At 45.8% G+C, this 15,384-nt stretch overlaps 5 protein-coding genes across 5 annotated transcripts; 2 read left to right on the top strand and 3 right to left on the bottom strand.

Annotated features, from left to right (window-relative positions):
* Positions 1-74: 74 nt before the first annotated feature.
* AOL_s00215g713 (uncharacterized protein) lies at positions 75-2,015 on the bottom strand (the record flags this gene model as incomplete). The annotated part of the gene is made up of 1 exon (XM_011129915.1): positions 75-2,015. The coding sequence occupies one exon, from the start codon at positions 2,013-2,015 to the stop codon at positions 75-77; it is 1,941 nt and encodes a 646-aa protein (XP_011128217.1).
* Positions 2,016-2,934: 919 nt separating this feature from the next.
* On the top strand, positions 2,935-5,324 carry AOL_s00215g712 (uncharacterized protein; the record flags this gene model as incomplete). Its single annotated transcript, XM_011129914.1, has 5 exons — positions 2,935-3,270; positions 3,330-4,212; positions 4,294-4,560; positions 4,643-4,839; positions 4,905-5,324. 5 exons carry the CDS (start codon positions 2,935-2,937, stop codon positions 5,322-5,324), a joined length of 2,103 nt encoding a protein of 700 aa, XP_011128216.1.
* A 223-nt stretch (positions 5,325-5,547) lies between these two features.
* AOL_s00215g711 (uncharacterized protein) lies at positions 5,548-6,295 on the bottom strand (the record flags this gene model as incomplete). The annotated part of the gene is made up of 2 exons (XM_011129913.1): positions 5,548-5,753; positions 5,818-6,295. 2 exons carry the CDS (start codon positions 6,293-6,295, stop codon positions 5,548-5,550), a joined length of 684 nt encoding a protein of 227 aa, XP_011128215.1.
* A 1,279-nt stretch (positions 6,296-7,574) lies between these two features.
* AOL_s00215g710 (uncharacterized protein) lies at positions 7,575-9,899 on the top strand (the record flags this gene model as incomplete). Its single annotated transcript, XM_011129912.1, has 9 exons — positions 7,575-7,644; positions 7,714-8,001; positions 8,060-8,323; positions 8,392-8,398; positions 8,460-8,828; positions 8,884-8,970; positions 9,029-9,158; positions 9,216-9,588; positions 9,658-9,899. 9 exons carry the CDS (start codon positions 7,575-7,577, stop codon positions 9,897-9,899), a joined length of 1,830 nt encoding a protein of 609 aa, XP_011128214.1.
* A 673-nt stretch (positions 9,900-10,572) lies between these two features.
* On the bottom strand, positions 10,573-14,407 carry AOL_s00215g709 (uncharacterized protein; the record flags this gene model as incomplete). The annotated part of the gene is made up of 8 exons (XM_011129911.1): positions 10,573-10,755; positions 10,846-11,723; positions 11,776-12,086; positions 12,141-12,409; positions 12,463-13,399; positions 13,453-13,654; positions 13,716-13,889; positions 13,966-14,407. The coding sequence occupies 8 exons, from the start codon at positions 14,405-14,407 to the stop codon at positions 10,573-10,575; spliced, it is 3,396 nt and encodes a 1,131-aa protein (XP_011128213.1).
* Between the last annotated feature and the right edge of the window lie 977 nt (positions 14,408-15,384).

Here is a 15,384-nt window from a genome sequence, read left to right as displayed (position 1 = left end):
AGAGTCTAAACAGTTGATCTAATAAATGGCATTCCATCCAAGCATATTTCCATGGTTGAATAGTTTATCCCAACCTAAGATAAGTTTGACCTTTGTCGGGGAGCGCCAGGGCCACGAGGGTCGACAAGAGTCAAATCTTCGAAGAGATCAGTTTCAACATAATATTCGTCATCAACATGGCGAGCACTCTCCTGTGCCCAATCCTCCAAATCCTCCCATTCCATCTCAAGCCACTTATTGTCAATGAGATATTTGATTTCGTTACCATACAGAAATGGCCATTTCTGTTTCAAAACGCGTATTTGGACATTGTAGAAGTAATTGGTGATAGCATCATAGTCGTCCGCCGTGTACTTGATGAGGGTTTTGCCAGTACCGGGATCGAGGGCGATCTCCGGTGGGATTTCTTCGCTGCTCTCAGCCTCTTGAATTGGGGACATAGGAGCGGCTCCACGTCTTATATTGTCATAGATTGGATCTTTGAATGTGACAGTTCGAGGAGCAGCTTGCTTAACTGTATTTGAGAACTCAGGCTGGACCTCTGCAGCCAAGATGTCGCAACTGGGCGCCGAAAACGGGGGATACTTCGGAGTTCCCGTAGGGGACGAATCTGAAAACTTCTTAATGTACTCCATAAAAGTCATTTCATCTTCGCTAGAATCTTGGTTGGTGAGCTGGGGGGATTTCCCTTTGTCTTGAAGCTTAGAGACGTTAGTCCCGGATGCGCCTCCCCGGTCTGGGGAAACCGGGGTTGATTTTGGTGAACCGCCGGAAGCAACTGTAATCAGACTTTGGAAGATATTAGATGCAAATTCAATGGGACGTGTAAGGCCAGAAAGTCCTGTGGGCTCCTTCTGCCCCTCTGAAGTCTGTCCCGAAGCCTGATTTAATCGATTTGGTGTGTGTTGACCTCTCTCCGGAGTTACAGCGATAATAGTGGCTCTACGAGTAGAAGATCGACGTTGTAGATTATTAATGGGTATTGGAGTAGGATTTGGTTCTGCGATTGAAACTCTTTTCAAGTTCGAGGCGGAGGTCCTCAAAGTTCCACCGCTAACAGTGGCAGCCTTAAGTTTTGAACGAGATGATGGGCCAGGGTCGAGGCGTGTTCGGTTTCCACCACTTTCTGATGCAGCTCGCGTGCGCGGTTGTTGATTCTCCGCAAGTGGCCTTGCTGGCGATCTCGATTTTCGGCTAGAAATCGAGTTTCGGCTACTTGAACGACTGGAATGCAAACCAGCGTTGTGCATTTCCACGATTTTCCCCTTTAGCTTCTGGAGCAGATGCCAGGACTTATCACTGCATCTGGAACGTAGACCCGGGCGTGGATTTTTTGGATAAGACTCAAATGATGGGAAAGAAATGTATTCTGACTGATACCCAGACATTGACAGCGGTGTTGGGACTCTATCAGACTCGGTGCTCTCTGAGGATCCTTCCGGGGTTCCCTCTGGCTCCCAAAGTTGGGTGGTAACGATACTTGGGACCGGTTCACTGGGTCTGAGGGCTATCGAGGATGTACCAATTGACCAACCACCAAGTCTACTGCTTTTCGAAACAGTGGACGGTGCTGAGGACTGTGGGGTTGTTCTCGAGTCAGGAGCTATTAAGCTCTCGAGCTGTTTCTTCAGCTCCGGACTAAATTTTTGGTTTTCTTTTTGGGGAGGAGATGATTGTTCCGACGCTTCCCCTACTGAAGTTGCAGATAATTTGCGGACTGAATGATTAGGAGAGTCATGAGAGAGTTGAATGGTAGGATTAGAAGCTCCAGAGGAGACTTGGGGATAAGAAATGGCATTCGAATCAAAAGTATTAGGCGACAGGGCCCGACGGCGAGGTTGATCAAGTGAAAGGACAGAAAAGGTTGAGGCCTTAGCCTTGCAAGCCTCTGGCGAAGAAGTTTCGCTTCTAGAGGCAATACCTGAAGCTTCGTGAATATTTAGCTTCCCACTAGTAGGAGACTGGATGGGAGTGGCAGCTTCATTGGCCTGATGGCCATGAGAAGCTTCTGACATTTTTGACGATAGGAGTTTGGAGGGCGATGTCGCAATGTGATGATGTTGACGATGTTGACGAAGAATAACAAGATGTTAGTAGCTCGCCATTGCTCAGCAGATTTGTAGAAGCTTCATTCCGCACAAGCTACTCTCCTTCCAAGCACGATTCTAAAAGTCAGAAGCCCCTTTATATAATATTTCAAAGCTTTCACATAATTCTAGGGTTTGCAAAGATTCTCTTGGGTATTTCTTAAGATGGTCACTTCAAGCGTGCAGTTTGCACTACCCAACTTCGAGGGGAGGAGTGTTGAAACTGTTGTATTTTGTATGGGGTTCTCTGGAACATTTAACTCGCACTTGTCCTTCCTTCTCAACTTCACGAAATTTCACTTGCATTTTACATTGGTATCTGTTTCAGTAGGTTTCAAACCATAAAACCGTCTCTACCCAAACCCAGGTGAAGATTTAATTTTAGTAGTCCCTTTTATTCCCATCGAGAATACCGCTCTCAACGTCCCCAGTTCGAAGGTTTAGTCTATATACCTATTCTCTCCCGGCTTGTAGAACGTTGGAAGACCCGGTATCGACTAAATTTACAGCGAAGATTCTTGCTAAAGGCCATACCAGTATTATGGTTTCGAATATATCTGGTTATCTTAGTACCCATTCGCCTTTTCGCCAAAGTACTAGGTTCTTCATTTCTGCTGACATATACACTTACCGGCGTAAGTAGAATATAAATTTGATGATAGGTATGGAATTAATAGTGTATAAATATGACCCGATCCTATCCCTCCTTGAAAGCCGAGATAGTATCTTTCTCTTCTCGCACATCAACTCTAATTATAATCTAAGAAATTCTAAAAGAAGGAAATTTTTAAGTTAACCCTATATCTTGAGTTAACCCTATATCTTGAGTTAACCTCTTGTCCTAAATATGTCGCGATCGGACGATGGTGACCCTCAGAACAAGAACCGAAAAAGAAACTCTAGCGGCGCTGAAGATAGTAGCAGCAACTCGAACCATCCAGCTAAGAAACTTAATACTGGGAATGATGTCAAGAAGCGACCAGTAGGCCGTCCGCCCTTGAACAAAGCCAAAGGGTCTGGAGCATCCGGCGAGGAAAATTCGAAAGCTGGACTTAATACAGAGAATTTAGGTCATAGCGATAGCAAGGATAAAAAAGACCAGTCGTTGTCATTGATTAAAACGACGGAGCAGGAGTGCATACCTGTCGAAGAAAGTTACCTATGGGACAAATCCCGTATTATTGTAAGTTATGAACCCATTGTGATAGTCTTATCTTGTCAACTGATAATATTTTATATCAGCAATACCAAGATAACACACTTTGGATGCACGGTATCCTCACGCGGGCAGGATATAACGGAGTCTGTCAAGCTCTCGGTCATAACTGGGATCTTGAAGAAGAAGACCGAGATTTTACTGCCAATATGATAGTACACTGTGATATCAAAAGACAATGGGACATACAACGGTTAGAACGGTCTTTAGGAAAGTTTCTTTCCTGCAGCGGCAATAGGGAAGATGACTATTTGGATGACCTCCAATCGAGAAATGTCTACAAAGACACCCAAATATATGGCGTTCCAACGCTATATTATGCCGTGTATTCTCGGGATGTCAGAAAGGTTGAGAAATGGCTACGTGAGGGGGCAGACCCTAATTTGGCCACAAATATATCGGCGGCACTTTTTGTTACCAGACAATGCATTTTCCCGGTTAATAACCTTCCGGTAATCGCTTTTGCAGCCCTCCTTGGAGAACCAAAGATTGTCCGTATGTTGCTCGGTTTTGGTGCAAAGTCGTCCGTTATTCCAAGTGTTCTCCGCCTTCCATATATTAAACCGCAGATATTTCAGTTGAAGTCCTGGGAGGCGGTTCGCCGGGAGTTTCTAGATAATGTAACCACTAACAAGGATACGGAGTGGTGCAACGATGTGGTTTTCAATAGGCTACGTAAGTGTTTAAATCTATCAATGAGATACGATTTACACCGTGGTGATAGCTTCAAAGTTACAGAACGCCACAAACAATTTGCGAAAAGTCCAAGATGGGATTGTTCGCCCTTGTTCCGGGCACGTTTTGATATTGTCGGCCAGGAGTTCGGGTTGAAAAAGCTACTGAACCATGTCCTTATGATGACGGAAAAGCCGGACAGGGGGGTAAAACCGACGGTGCTATTGTTTGCAGGTAGGTAGTTAAAGTCTCCGCGGAGTAACAGCTTCACTCTCCAGGCCTAGAGCTTTGAAAACTCACTTTCCAATCATTTAGGTCCCTCTGGTCATGGGAAAACTGAGCTAGCGAAGCAAATGGAAAGGTATCTCGGAGTGCCATTCCACTCCGAAAACATGGCAAGTGTAAAGCGAGAGGACGAATTTTTTGGTCCCCACAAACCGTACAAGGGGTGGGAAGATGGTTCACCAGTCAATAACTTCCTTGCTGACAATAACGGTAAAAGGTGTATTGTTCTTCTCGATGAAGTAGAGAAAACAGGCATCGATATACGTAATGCTTTACTTGTACCTTTTGAGCGTGGTGGTAAGTCTATGCATCGCAGAGTGTGGAAATTGAAAATACCTAGAGGTTACAGTGTCTGATTTTGAAAATTTACAATCCATAGCAACTTTGTCGGATCGAAGAGGCGGTAGCTCCAAAATGGATATATCTAAAGTAATCTGGATTCTTGCGACAAATGCTCTTGACAGCACAATCATGGGATTCTACGAGGATAAGGAGCCGATTACCCCGCAGTTAATGGCAAAAGAAGGACAGGAGTTTGGAGTCAAAATGAGGAAGACTCTCCATGGCGTTTTCGGCGTACGTAATGACCCACTTTTACGCATGTGTGACTCAAGAGCTCGGTTAACCAAGTTCTCCCGCAGGCTGCTTTTACAAGTAGAATTGATTTGATAGTTCCGTTTTTTCCGTTCTCTCCTGACGAGCAAGCCGTTCTTGCTGACCTCGAAATTGGGGAGAGGAAGAGTCAGTTCAAGCAACCAATCTCGCTTGATCCTGAGAACAGAAAATTAGTCGGTAATATCAACCTGAGCATGGAGAAAGACTACAAAGTGTGCAGGATCGTCGCAAGATCATATATGGTCGAAGAGGGCGTGAGGTCAATTAAAAGAGAGGTAGATAACCTCGAAAAGGAGATTTTTGACCAGTACCTTGATGCCTCCGAAGATGCAATAACAGAAGAAGACCAAAATAACGAAACTGAGTATACCCTCAAGGCCGACAAGACCCAGGGCATGGTTCGAGTGGATGTTGGTAAGACCACCCCAAAGTTACAACTAGGCTAACATAGAATCATATCTCTTTTTTATATGCTTGGGACCTGAACGCCGGGAGTGCGAAACCCTTATTATACGATCGATAGCCTAGCCGATGGTAATAGTAGACCTGTTTTGCGGCCAGAGTTCGCATGCTATAGATCTTTGACATAGACATCGAGTTATTTCGTTTCTTTCGACATAGAAAACTATATAAAGAGTCCTTAGATAGCACGAACAAAAAAAACCGTATCTATTTAGGGGAATAAACGCTCATTTCTAGTCCCTTGTGGTATGGGAGTGTAATATTCGTGAAACCACTGTCTGGCGCTCGAATGTAATCAAAAAATTCCTGATAGTCTGGAGCACTCCCGACCGTATTGTCTGCAATGATCACAGATCCAGGCCTAAATTTTGGCTGCACCAATTTCAGGGTTGGAACCACCATTGGGGTCCAGACTGTACCATAATTAGTTGTCGAAATAACAATCTTTAGCTAAACAAGATAAGTGGGAGTACTTACTGTCCAATAGCAAGAGATCAATTGTATCTGGAAGTGCCACTTTCAAAGTCTCCCTCAAATCTCCTTCCCTCAAATCGATAAGTCCGCTAACAATTTCTCCACACTCCTTCCAATGCTCCCTCGCCTTCGCCGCCTTCTCCGGTTCATGTTCAGTCCCAATAACCACCCCAGACCCTCCTGTAGCTTTGATATTGGCCGCTACTGCCAAAGCAAGATAGATGGTACTGACACCGAATGAAGTTCCTGCTTCAACGATGTTTTTGGCGCCAATAGCTTTGGCGAGCTGGTACACAAAGTGACATTTATCCTGTTCGAGAGCTATAAATTTATCCTTCATGTTTTCGTGGATGACCGATGCTGCATAGTCAGCTTTTGTGATGCTAGACTCTTGGTTGAGGGAGGCTTCATGGAGACGATCGAGGAGGGATAGGATGTGGGAGGGGACATTGTCGCTGAGGAGGGGGTTTGGAGGAGACATTTTCAAGAGAAAATCGTATGGTGCTTGTATAAGGATTAAGACCTGAAGGTTCTGGCAGCAATACTCGATTAGATGCGAAGAAAGCAAATATCAAGATAATTTATACCCAGAGATCTAGGATGAGTGAGTCAAGAAATGCCGAGTAGTTCCAGGTCTTGGATTTTAAATACTTTCCCTTCCGTGTTGAAAGAAGGTCCGAGCTGTTGCATTTCCGAGTCCGGCCCGGAGAGCCCCTGTCAGGACCAATTGGCCTTCGGGGAGACACTAAACTCCCCGGGGGAGGGGTTGGCCATGGTCCGAGCTTAGCCGAGACCTGGAAGCGAGGCGCTCTGTTGAGAATCAATGAAAAGTTTCTTATAGTTGATTATGTAACAAACCTACCCACCGCTGTCTACGACATACCATTTGTTCACGGTCCTAGCAATCAAATCTAGCCATAAACATCATATATATATTTGAGTATAATCCGTGTTTATAAATTTGTCAAATTTTCAGGCACAATAGTGCACTAGCCTAAATTATATTATCTCACTAGTCGACTAGTCTTAAAATATTTTTACAACTGTCTGTCCAACACCGTTCCTATCTAGAACCACCCCACATTGACGAAACTCCAGACAAGGGGACCTGGGAATATCAGGAAGGTGCCTGGATAGCCTCAAAACTCTGAGCTAGAATGTCGCCATATCGTGCTAATTGCTAACTACATTCCCCATTGCTTTCAAGTCAGCTGGAAATCCGAAAGTTTGCGGTATTTAATATCCTTTCACTTGCGCTCAAGGTATCCATGAATCTGTGTGTAGAATTTGAGATTTGGTCGCCCTAAATTGATTCGAACGAGCGCTGTGGGGGTTGCTAGAATATCATAGACCTCCTTTTTCAAGTATCCATTACCGTCCAATCTTGTTACATAAAAGACTAGCGTTTGGTCAGGTGTTCAATTCCAAGGCCTATAAGAGACCCCACAGGATTCTTGTGAATTCTGGAGTCAAGCCTTATGCAAAGTGTAGCCTTTCGCGTTCTTCGGTCTTTGCCGACTCGAGCTAGCAACAGCCTTGAACCAGCGTTGTCGTGTGCTCGCCCCGCGACACGATCACAGCTCTGTATCTCCCGGCACTATTACTCCACTAGAATTAGAAATAGCCGCCAAACCCCGTCACCAGGGACTCTGCTAGCCGTTATATACCATCAACAGCCGAAGTTACCAAATCCTCTTCAAACTCTCGGCCTTCCGCGGCGACTATTCTCCACACTTCTTGAACGTACGTCACAGCACACGATGGTCAATACAACGGAAAGGCTTGCCGCCCTTAGGGCTTTGATGAAGGAGAATGGTATCGACGTTTACAGTGAGTTGCTTCGTCACCTTTGTCTTTGCGGTTTTGATGTATGCTGATGTTGACATCGATGTCGCATAGTCGTACCTTCCGAAGATGCTCACCAGTCCGAATATACCTCGCCATGCGATGGCCGTCGAGAGTACATCTCTGGCTTCACCGGTTCTGCTGGTTGGGCCTTGATTACTCACGACAAGGCTGCCTTGTCGACAGACGGCAGATACTTCAACCAGGCCGAACAACAGCTCGATGAAAACTGGACTTTGTTAAAGCAGGGAATGGCCGATGTCCCAACTTGGAGTGAATGGGTCGCCGCAGAGGCCACGGGAGGCAAGAACGTCGGTGTCGATGCCTCCCTCCTCACATACGGTATGTCGGTTATGCGTTCTGATTACGGGAGCTGCAACAAATGTTGACAAGCTTATAGCATTCTCCAAATCGTTGAAAACCAAGATCCAGAAGAAGGGTGGCGGTGATCTTGTTGGAATGACCGAAAACCTCGTCGACAAGGTCTGGGGTTCCGAACGGCCAGCTCGACCAGCTGAGCCAGTTATCATCCTTGATAAGAAGTTCGCCGGCAAGGATTTTGTCGAGAAGATTGAAGACTTGAGGAAAGAGTTAGCCAAGCAGAAGAGCCATGGTTTGGTTTTAACAGGTTTGGACGAGATTATGTGGTTGTTCAACATCAGAGGTTCGTGATCCCAATATTCAACGTTATGAGAGTGAAGGAGGCCTAATCAAATTTTACCTTATATATAGGCAGCGAGTATGTATTCTGCAATCGTTTAAAGGGTCAGTTTATGAAAATATACTAATTCGGCTCCTAGCATCCCTTTCAACCCTGTCTTCTTCTGCTATGCTACTGTCACGCCAACTGCTACTACACTCTTCATTAACCCACAACAAAGAAGCTCCGAACTCGAGGCCCACCTTGGTGAGCACGTCCAACTAGTTGCTTACGATAATGTCCTCACAACCCTCACGGCCCTTAGCGAGAAGACTGTCGATGAAAACGCAGCGGAACCCCAGAAGTTCTTGTTCCCTGCAAATGCTAGCTGGGCTCTTGCACAGGCTCTTGGGGAAGGTAGACTTGAGGAAGTCAGATCCCCGGTCACTGTCGCAAAAGCGATCAAGAACGAAACCGAATTGGAAGGAATGAGGCAATGTCATATTCGTGATGGTGTCGCTTTGATTGAGTAGGTTTATGCCCTTCAAAATTTGTAGATCAAAAATACTAACAAACCTATCTAGATACTTTGCATGGCTCGAGGAACAGCTCCAAAGTGGTGTCGAGCTTGATGAAGTCGATGCAGCAGACAAGCTCGAGGAGTACAGAAAGTATGTTATATGGTACCTCTGCAGTATATTAGAGATCTAGGCCTAACAGCCAACCTAGAACAAAGGAGAATTTCGTCGGTCTTTCGTTCGGTACCATCTCATCAACAGGCGCGAATGCAGCCGTAATTCATTACCACCCTGAACGTCCGACGGCAGCCAAGATTGACCCTAACGCTATTTACCTCTGTGTAAGTTTATGATACCTGCCTAGCGAATTCACAAGTAATTCGATCTAACATCATTAGGACTCCGGTGCTCAATTCTATGATGGCACAACTGACACTACCCGAACCCTCCACTTCGGAACCCCAACACCAATGGAAATCAAGGCTTACACCCTAGTCCTGAAAGGCAACATCGCCCTTGGGCAGGCTGTATTCCCTAAGGGTATCAGTGGGTATCAACTTGATCCTCTAGCTCGCCAGTTCCTTTGGTCGGAGGGATTGGACTACCGTCATGGTACAGGACATGGCGTTGGTTCGTTTTTGAACGTTCATGAAGGACCCCAGGGCATTGGTACTAGAATTCAATACTCTGAGGTCCCATTGGAACTAGGGAACGTCATTTCCAATGAACCGGGGTACTACGAAGATGGAAAATTCGGAATCCGAATTGAGAGTAAGTGTTCCCTGGTATTTACAGGTATATGCTGTATCCGTTAAGCACTGACTCTGACAAATAAAATAGATATTATCCTAGTTGTACCGATCAAGACGAACCACCAATTCGGCGAGAAGCCGTACTGGGGTTTTGAAACTGTTACTATGGTACCAATGTGCCGTAGCCTCACAGACGTTAGTCTCCTCACCGAAGATGAGAAAAAGTATTTGAATGAGTACCATAAGGAAGTGTTTGAGAAAACCAGTCCGCTCTTGAGCGGCGATCAGAGGGCGTTGAAGTGGTTGCAAAGAGAGACTGCACCTTATTAGAGTCCCCATTTACCCCTTTTTGGTAGTTAGAGTAGTCTATTAACTACTTCCACAAAGCGAAGGTATCGAGATAACTTTGCGTTCTATGGGGGTATTGAGTATTTCATCTTTCGTGGGAGCTCTAGGAGGTCTACAAGACATAAATAGGTCGGAATTAAGGTCCTACTAACTCTTGGGCTAACTATAGCTACTATCCTAATGAATGCATTTTGGAATTACTAAACCTCTCCGCGGGGTCTTATACGCCAATTCCAGACCCTTCTAGTAGAAATTCGTATCATTTCGTTCCTTCGTTAGATTCAACAGCTTCTAGAATATACACTGTAGCACTCCAACACTGAAACACAATAAAGGCTAGCTTCTCAATGGAAACCCGCCATGGTCACTTTGGACTAAAGAACATATACATACATGCCTGCTAACCGATCGAAGTACACAAAAGATTATGTTTCTTTCCATGGTTAAGAAAGAACAAGAAGAAGCAAAGAGGGAAAGAACAAAAGCCATTGCCAAAAAAAGCAAAATAGGAGGAGTCCACGTCAAGGAAAGTATAGGGGAACAAAACAAAAAAATAAAAAAAAGGAAACAGAAGAGACCATATGATACACCACCGATTCCCATATCCCACACGAGCCGCCCAGAATCTCCCCCCTCAATGCGTATGTGAAAACGGTTAATTCTCCCACATCAATTCACTCAACTGGATCAAATGATCATTCAGGCTTCGTCGCGCCGCTATCGTCGACTCTCGTCTGTTTCCTGTCTTGAAAGTTTCCGAATACCATAATGTAACCAAATCCTTCATTTCATCGTATGTGTAAGGCAAGGTTTTGTCTTTGGCTCGTTGAAGGACATCCTATAAATTAAGAGGAAGAAGAAGAAGAAGAAAGAAATGGGTTAGCATCCATCCATAGATCTACCACCATTAGAGGGGATAGTAACTTACCTCGGGTCCCGTATTGAAGAATTTCCAAAAATCATCACTCCTCTTCAATGCCACAACCTTTTTGTTCTGCTCATCTCTTCCATCACCAACAACTCCATCTTCTAACACCAAATTCCTCAGGTTCTGTTGTAAGACCAAGATATTCAACAACATCTTATCCACACCCTTACGGTTCATCTGCTTGATCTTCCCGCAGCTTCTAATCAGCAGGTGGTCAAGGTATACGCCCAATCCAGCTTTGATAAACCTCTGTTCCTCGAATCGAAGCAAGCTGGTTACGTCCTGGTCGAACCATACTAGTTCTGTATTCAATGTCAAGATCTGAGGATCGGCTTCGGGGGCTTCATTCTCTAAAACCCATGAAGTCTTTTCAACTGCAAGATCGATGTAATGCGCCGCATGAGTCCTAGCCTCAGCTCTCAGCGTGAACAAGATAGTATTCGTTAACTCCGAATAAGTGTTCACAACCCCATCAAACGCTTCGGCCAGATCCTTCGTAAGAGGTAAGAAGACAGGAGAAGCTGAGTCTCTCGCGAGTTGGGAGTTGAGATTGTTCCACCGTCGGTTCCGAGTTCCTTCGTCCTTGCTGGGGTCTTCGATGTCGGTGACTTGACGGAGTTTCTTCAGTTTGCGAGAGAACCAGTCCATGCTGTTGTACAGGATACATAGGGTGTAAATTGTTTTACGGTCGGAGATGATGTCTTCGAAGCTAACACCTTCTGTGCCCTTAAGTTTGGAATAGACGAGGGTTTCTTTGTTGAGGAAATCGTGGAATGCGGTAGGGTCGGCCCACATTTCACGCATTGTAGATTCTAGTTCTCCGGGGACGACCCAGAGGGCGCTCTTTTTGAGAGTGTTCGGGTCCTTCTGGACAAGTGCTATTGGAAAAGTCAGTATTAGGGAATACTTTCGGAAATAGAATAAACTTACTCCTAAAGAACGCATGGCACTTCTCATAGTAGTCCGTGAGCAGGTCCACAATCAACTGACTAAACGACTGGTCGTGCGGTAAACTGTCCAGCATACGACAAATCGCCGTAACTAGGCTCAAGAACCCAGAAGTTCCCTTCATGACCGGACGCTGTGCAACATTCTTCCACTGCGTGTCTTGTCGGAAAGCATCGAGTTCTCCTGTTGTTTGCGCAGCGAGCTCACGTAGCGTATCCTCAAGTTGTGGTAGGAAGACGTTGACCAGGAAGTCATCGAGGAAGGATGTGAAAGTACTAGGGGCGACACCCAATCTACATGGTCGTTAGCAGGCTGTACACACCATTCATCATTGGATGAAATCTTACCCTGGGGGAATAATATCCTTGACGTTCTTCAGAAACTGCAGCGAGGGCGAAAGCAAGTGGCCCATATTAAAAACCGTCGATTCGACGAGCAGTTTCCTACCCGTAGCCGACCCATCGCTAATCTGTGTTTCCTCGGCCTCTCTAATAACAGGAACAGCAGAGTCTTGTACAAGTCCGGGTACGTTTGCCTTGAGAATAGCTTCCAAGTCGTCTTGGTTGGCCTTGATCAAGGCGTCCGAGTTTTCAGGTCCACCAAATTTGAACATCCGCTACGTAAGGTTAGTATTCATTCCACGCCTAGTAGAAATAAGCCGCGACTCACCCTCTTCTTCTGGGAGGCCGAGTTGGCAGCCAGGATAGTATTGACAGAATTCTGTGCTGCCTTGGGAGCGTTCGAATTTGCGGCTCTGCTCTCGTTTGCAGTGATATAGTCGTGCAATAGCGACCTTGTTTCACTTTGCAACAATTTCCAGATTTCCATGAATCCACCAGACAGCGTCGTCGTGTTATCCTTAGACCAGTCACGTTTGCTGATAGCCTTCACAACATCATGTACAACCCTGTGGCCCTCCAAAATCGCCTCAAACTTCGAGAATAGTGTGTATAACAAATCATTAAGAACCTCAACCCGCTCATCTTTTTCCGATAGTACAGCATCAATAGCTTTACCGTCTTTCAGATTCGAGAGCCCCCTGAAGGATGCGGGGTGTCTGGAATCCACCTCAAGATTCGTCTTTTCGACAACTTTGTTCAGTTCAACCGGCAGTCTCTGAGAAATCTGTTCCAAAGCTGCGGGTAATCTTCCAAGTTTGTGAAGAGATTCGATGAGTAAACGAATATAGTGCAAACTCTCGGCTTCTATATTCTTTGAAGCATCTTCCACCATCTCCTTCGTCAGATCCTCAGTTTCCAAGAAAATGTCGAGTGCCCGCTTTGTAACAGTCGCTTGTGGAATAACACCACCTCCCAGCAGCTGATCCGAGGTCTTGTTGTCCTTCTGGTTCGAGTATGACTTCCATCTACCGTCACAGTATGGCGATTTTAGATAGAGATGTGAATGTAGTTCCTCAACCAGAATTTCAGCCAGTGACGTCTCTTGGTTTAGAAGGCCCCGTCGAAGGTCTTGTAGTGCTCCTATGCCCTTCAAGTCCGGCTTGTTGCTGTTCTTCAAACCCTCCATAAGAATATCGACAGCAGTCAGGAAGCGTTTTTCGCCCATCCTTAGGTCCAGTTTCTCAGGGACATCGCGGAGGTGTTCACTGTTCGTAGAGTCATTAGCTTGGCTTGTCTTGAAATGGCTCCCCAAACGTACATTTGCGATAGTGTCTGGAGCATGCTTTCGTAGATCTGACTCTCAACCGCCAAATTCTTGACCTCGGGCTTCTCAGATGTTAAGTCTTTCTTAGCACTCGAGACTCGCTGTTTTAGGTCTTGGACTTTGGCCGCTGATGTGCCTATGTGCCGCATGATGCTATGGTATGTACCGATCGAGCTATTGAACCCCTGATGGTATTCTAAACAAGCAGCATAATCAGTACCCATGTCGCATGGTGCATACCAACCAAAGGCACCTACCATTGACGACAGCCTGTAAAGCGCCTTCAAGATTCTTTTTGATGACCCTGAAGTCGCGAAGTCGATTTGCTTTACCCAGAGAACTCGGGTCGTTCAGTTGCAGAGCAATTTGTACCGGTATGCATTCTTCTTTAGTCATGAAGTCCCAATCTCGTCGTATTGTTTCCAAGACATCTAATCACCCAAGATTAGCATCCTTCCATGCCGAATTTTAAACCCCGAGTTCTAGAGAACCGCTAGATCATCATACCAGCCAATCCAGCTAACCTAGCTACTCCCTCTGCCGACCCATTCATATCCTGATAAGCCGGTTCCCCCCGCCTTCTCGACTTCGATCTATCTTTAGGAGCTTCTGAGGGTCTTCGTCCCGTATTACTAACATCCGCATATTCGTAACCTCTCCCACCACCACCACTACCGCCACCGCCACCTCCTCCTCCCCCTCCTCCTCCTTGTCCACTCATGCTACCATATCCCCTCGGTGTCAACGGCGGCTCCAGCTGTCCATCACCATAAGCTCCCCTCCGAGTAGTATCAATCCTAGGACCGTCATATCCAGCGGGAGGAGGAGGTTGTCGTCTAGGACCTGAGGGGTAGGCTCCACCGTTTGGAGCAGGAGGACCACCCCTCTGGTAAGGGTCACGGCCGCGACGGGGGTCCCGTTCCGGGAGACCGTTTTGTAGGGTTGCCATTCCCGGTGGAACGGGGGGGTGAGGATTGATGTCTGTTTCTTTCCCCGGTTTTTTGTTTTTGTTTTGTTTTGTTTCTTTTGAATTCGGCTGGGGGAAGCGTTTAGGGGAAGCTTAGCTTGGAGGTACGTTAGGTTGTTGGTTGGAATACGAGAATGGAATTGATGTTGGCGACAGTATTGGGAAGTCTGTTGGCGGTGGTAAAGGGGTCGTGAAGCGGTTGGTGTATTTCCGTAGTGAAGTACCTAATAGGACTTAATTAATAGCAGGGAATGGTTGACGAGAAACGGAGATAGTCGAATTGATTGAAGATAATCCAGACGCTTTTAGACGGATGGACAGATTGGTGGCTGCCGCCCTGGTGAAGGGGAGCTTTCCCAGTAACTAGATCAACAGCTGGACTAAGCCACACTCTGAGCTACGACGGTTGATCTGTGGCTGGTGACCACACATGCAACACTTCTTGCTTCTTCTTGCTTCTTCTAGCTTCTCTTCCCCTTCGATCGAATCTATTCCCTTTGTCTAAGACAAAAGACCTGATGTTGAGATATATCGATATCGATATACTTCCATCTCAAGAAATATACATTGCAGTGACAGTGGGGCAAGAAAGGCCAAGTCAAAGCAAATAAAAAGCATATAATCAAAATCTAGACCTCGGTTCCATCTCCACCCGGGTCGTCGAGTCCATCCTCGCGAACTCTATCCTATTTAAGCTCCATCGTCCCGGGTTCAATCGGCGACATCATGATATCACCATCTTCCCAATATAAAAATACTACATCTCATCTAATCTATTCGTCTAACAACTACTTAATACTTCCCTTTATATATACATCGTATCTAGTAATCGGGTCACCAGTTTACAGACAACAACAAAATGGCAATCGATATATTGACTAAAACGATCATATCGGCCAAAGGCACACCCTTCGCTCGAAAAGTATGGGGCGCAATATTGATAATTTTTCTTCTCCTTT

This window comes from Orbilia oligospora, assembly GCF_000225545.1.
Source record: "Orbilia oligospora ATCC 24927 unplaced genomic scaffold scaffold00215, whole genome shotgun sequence".
NCBI lineage: Eukaryota > Fungi > Ascomycota > Orbiliomycetes > Orbiliales > Orbiliaceae > Orbilia > Orbilia oligospora.
Note: the sequence above shows the minus strand (reverse complement) of the source record. Positions and strands in the feature narration are given on the sequence as shown.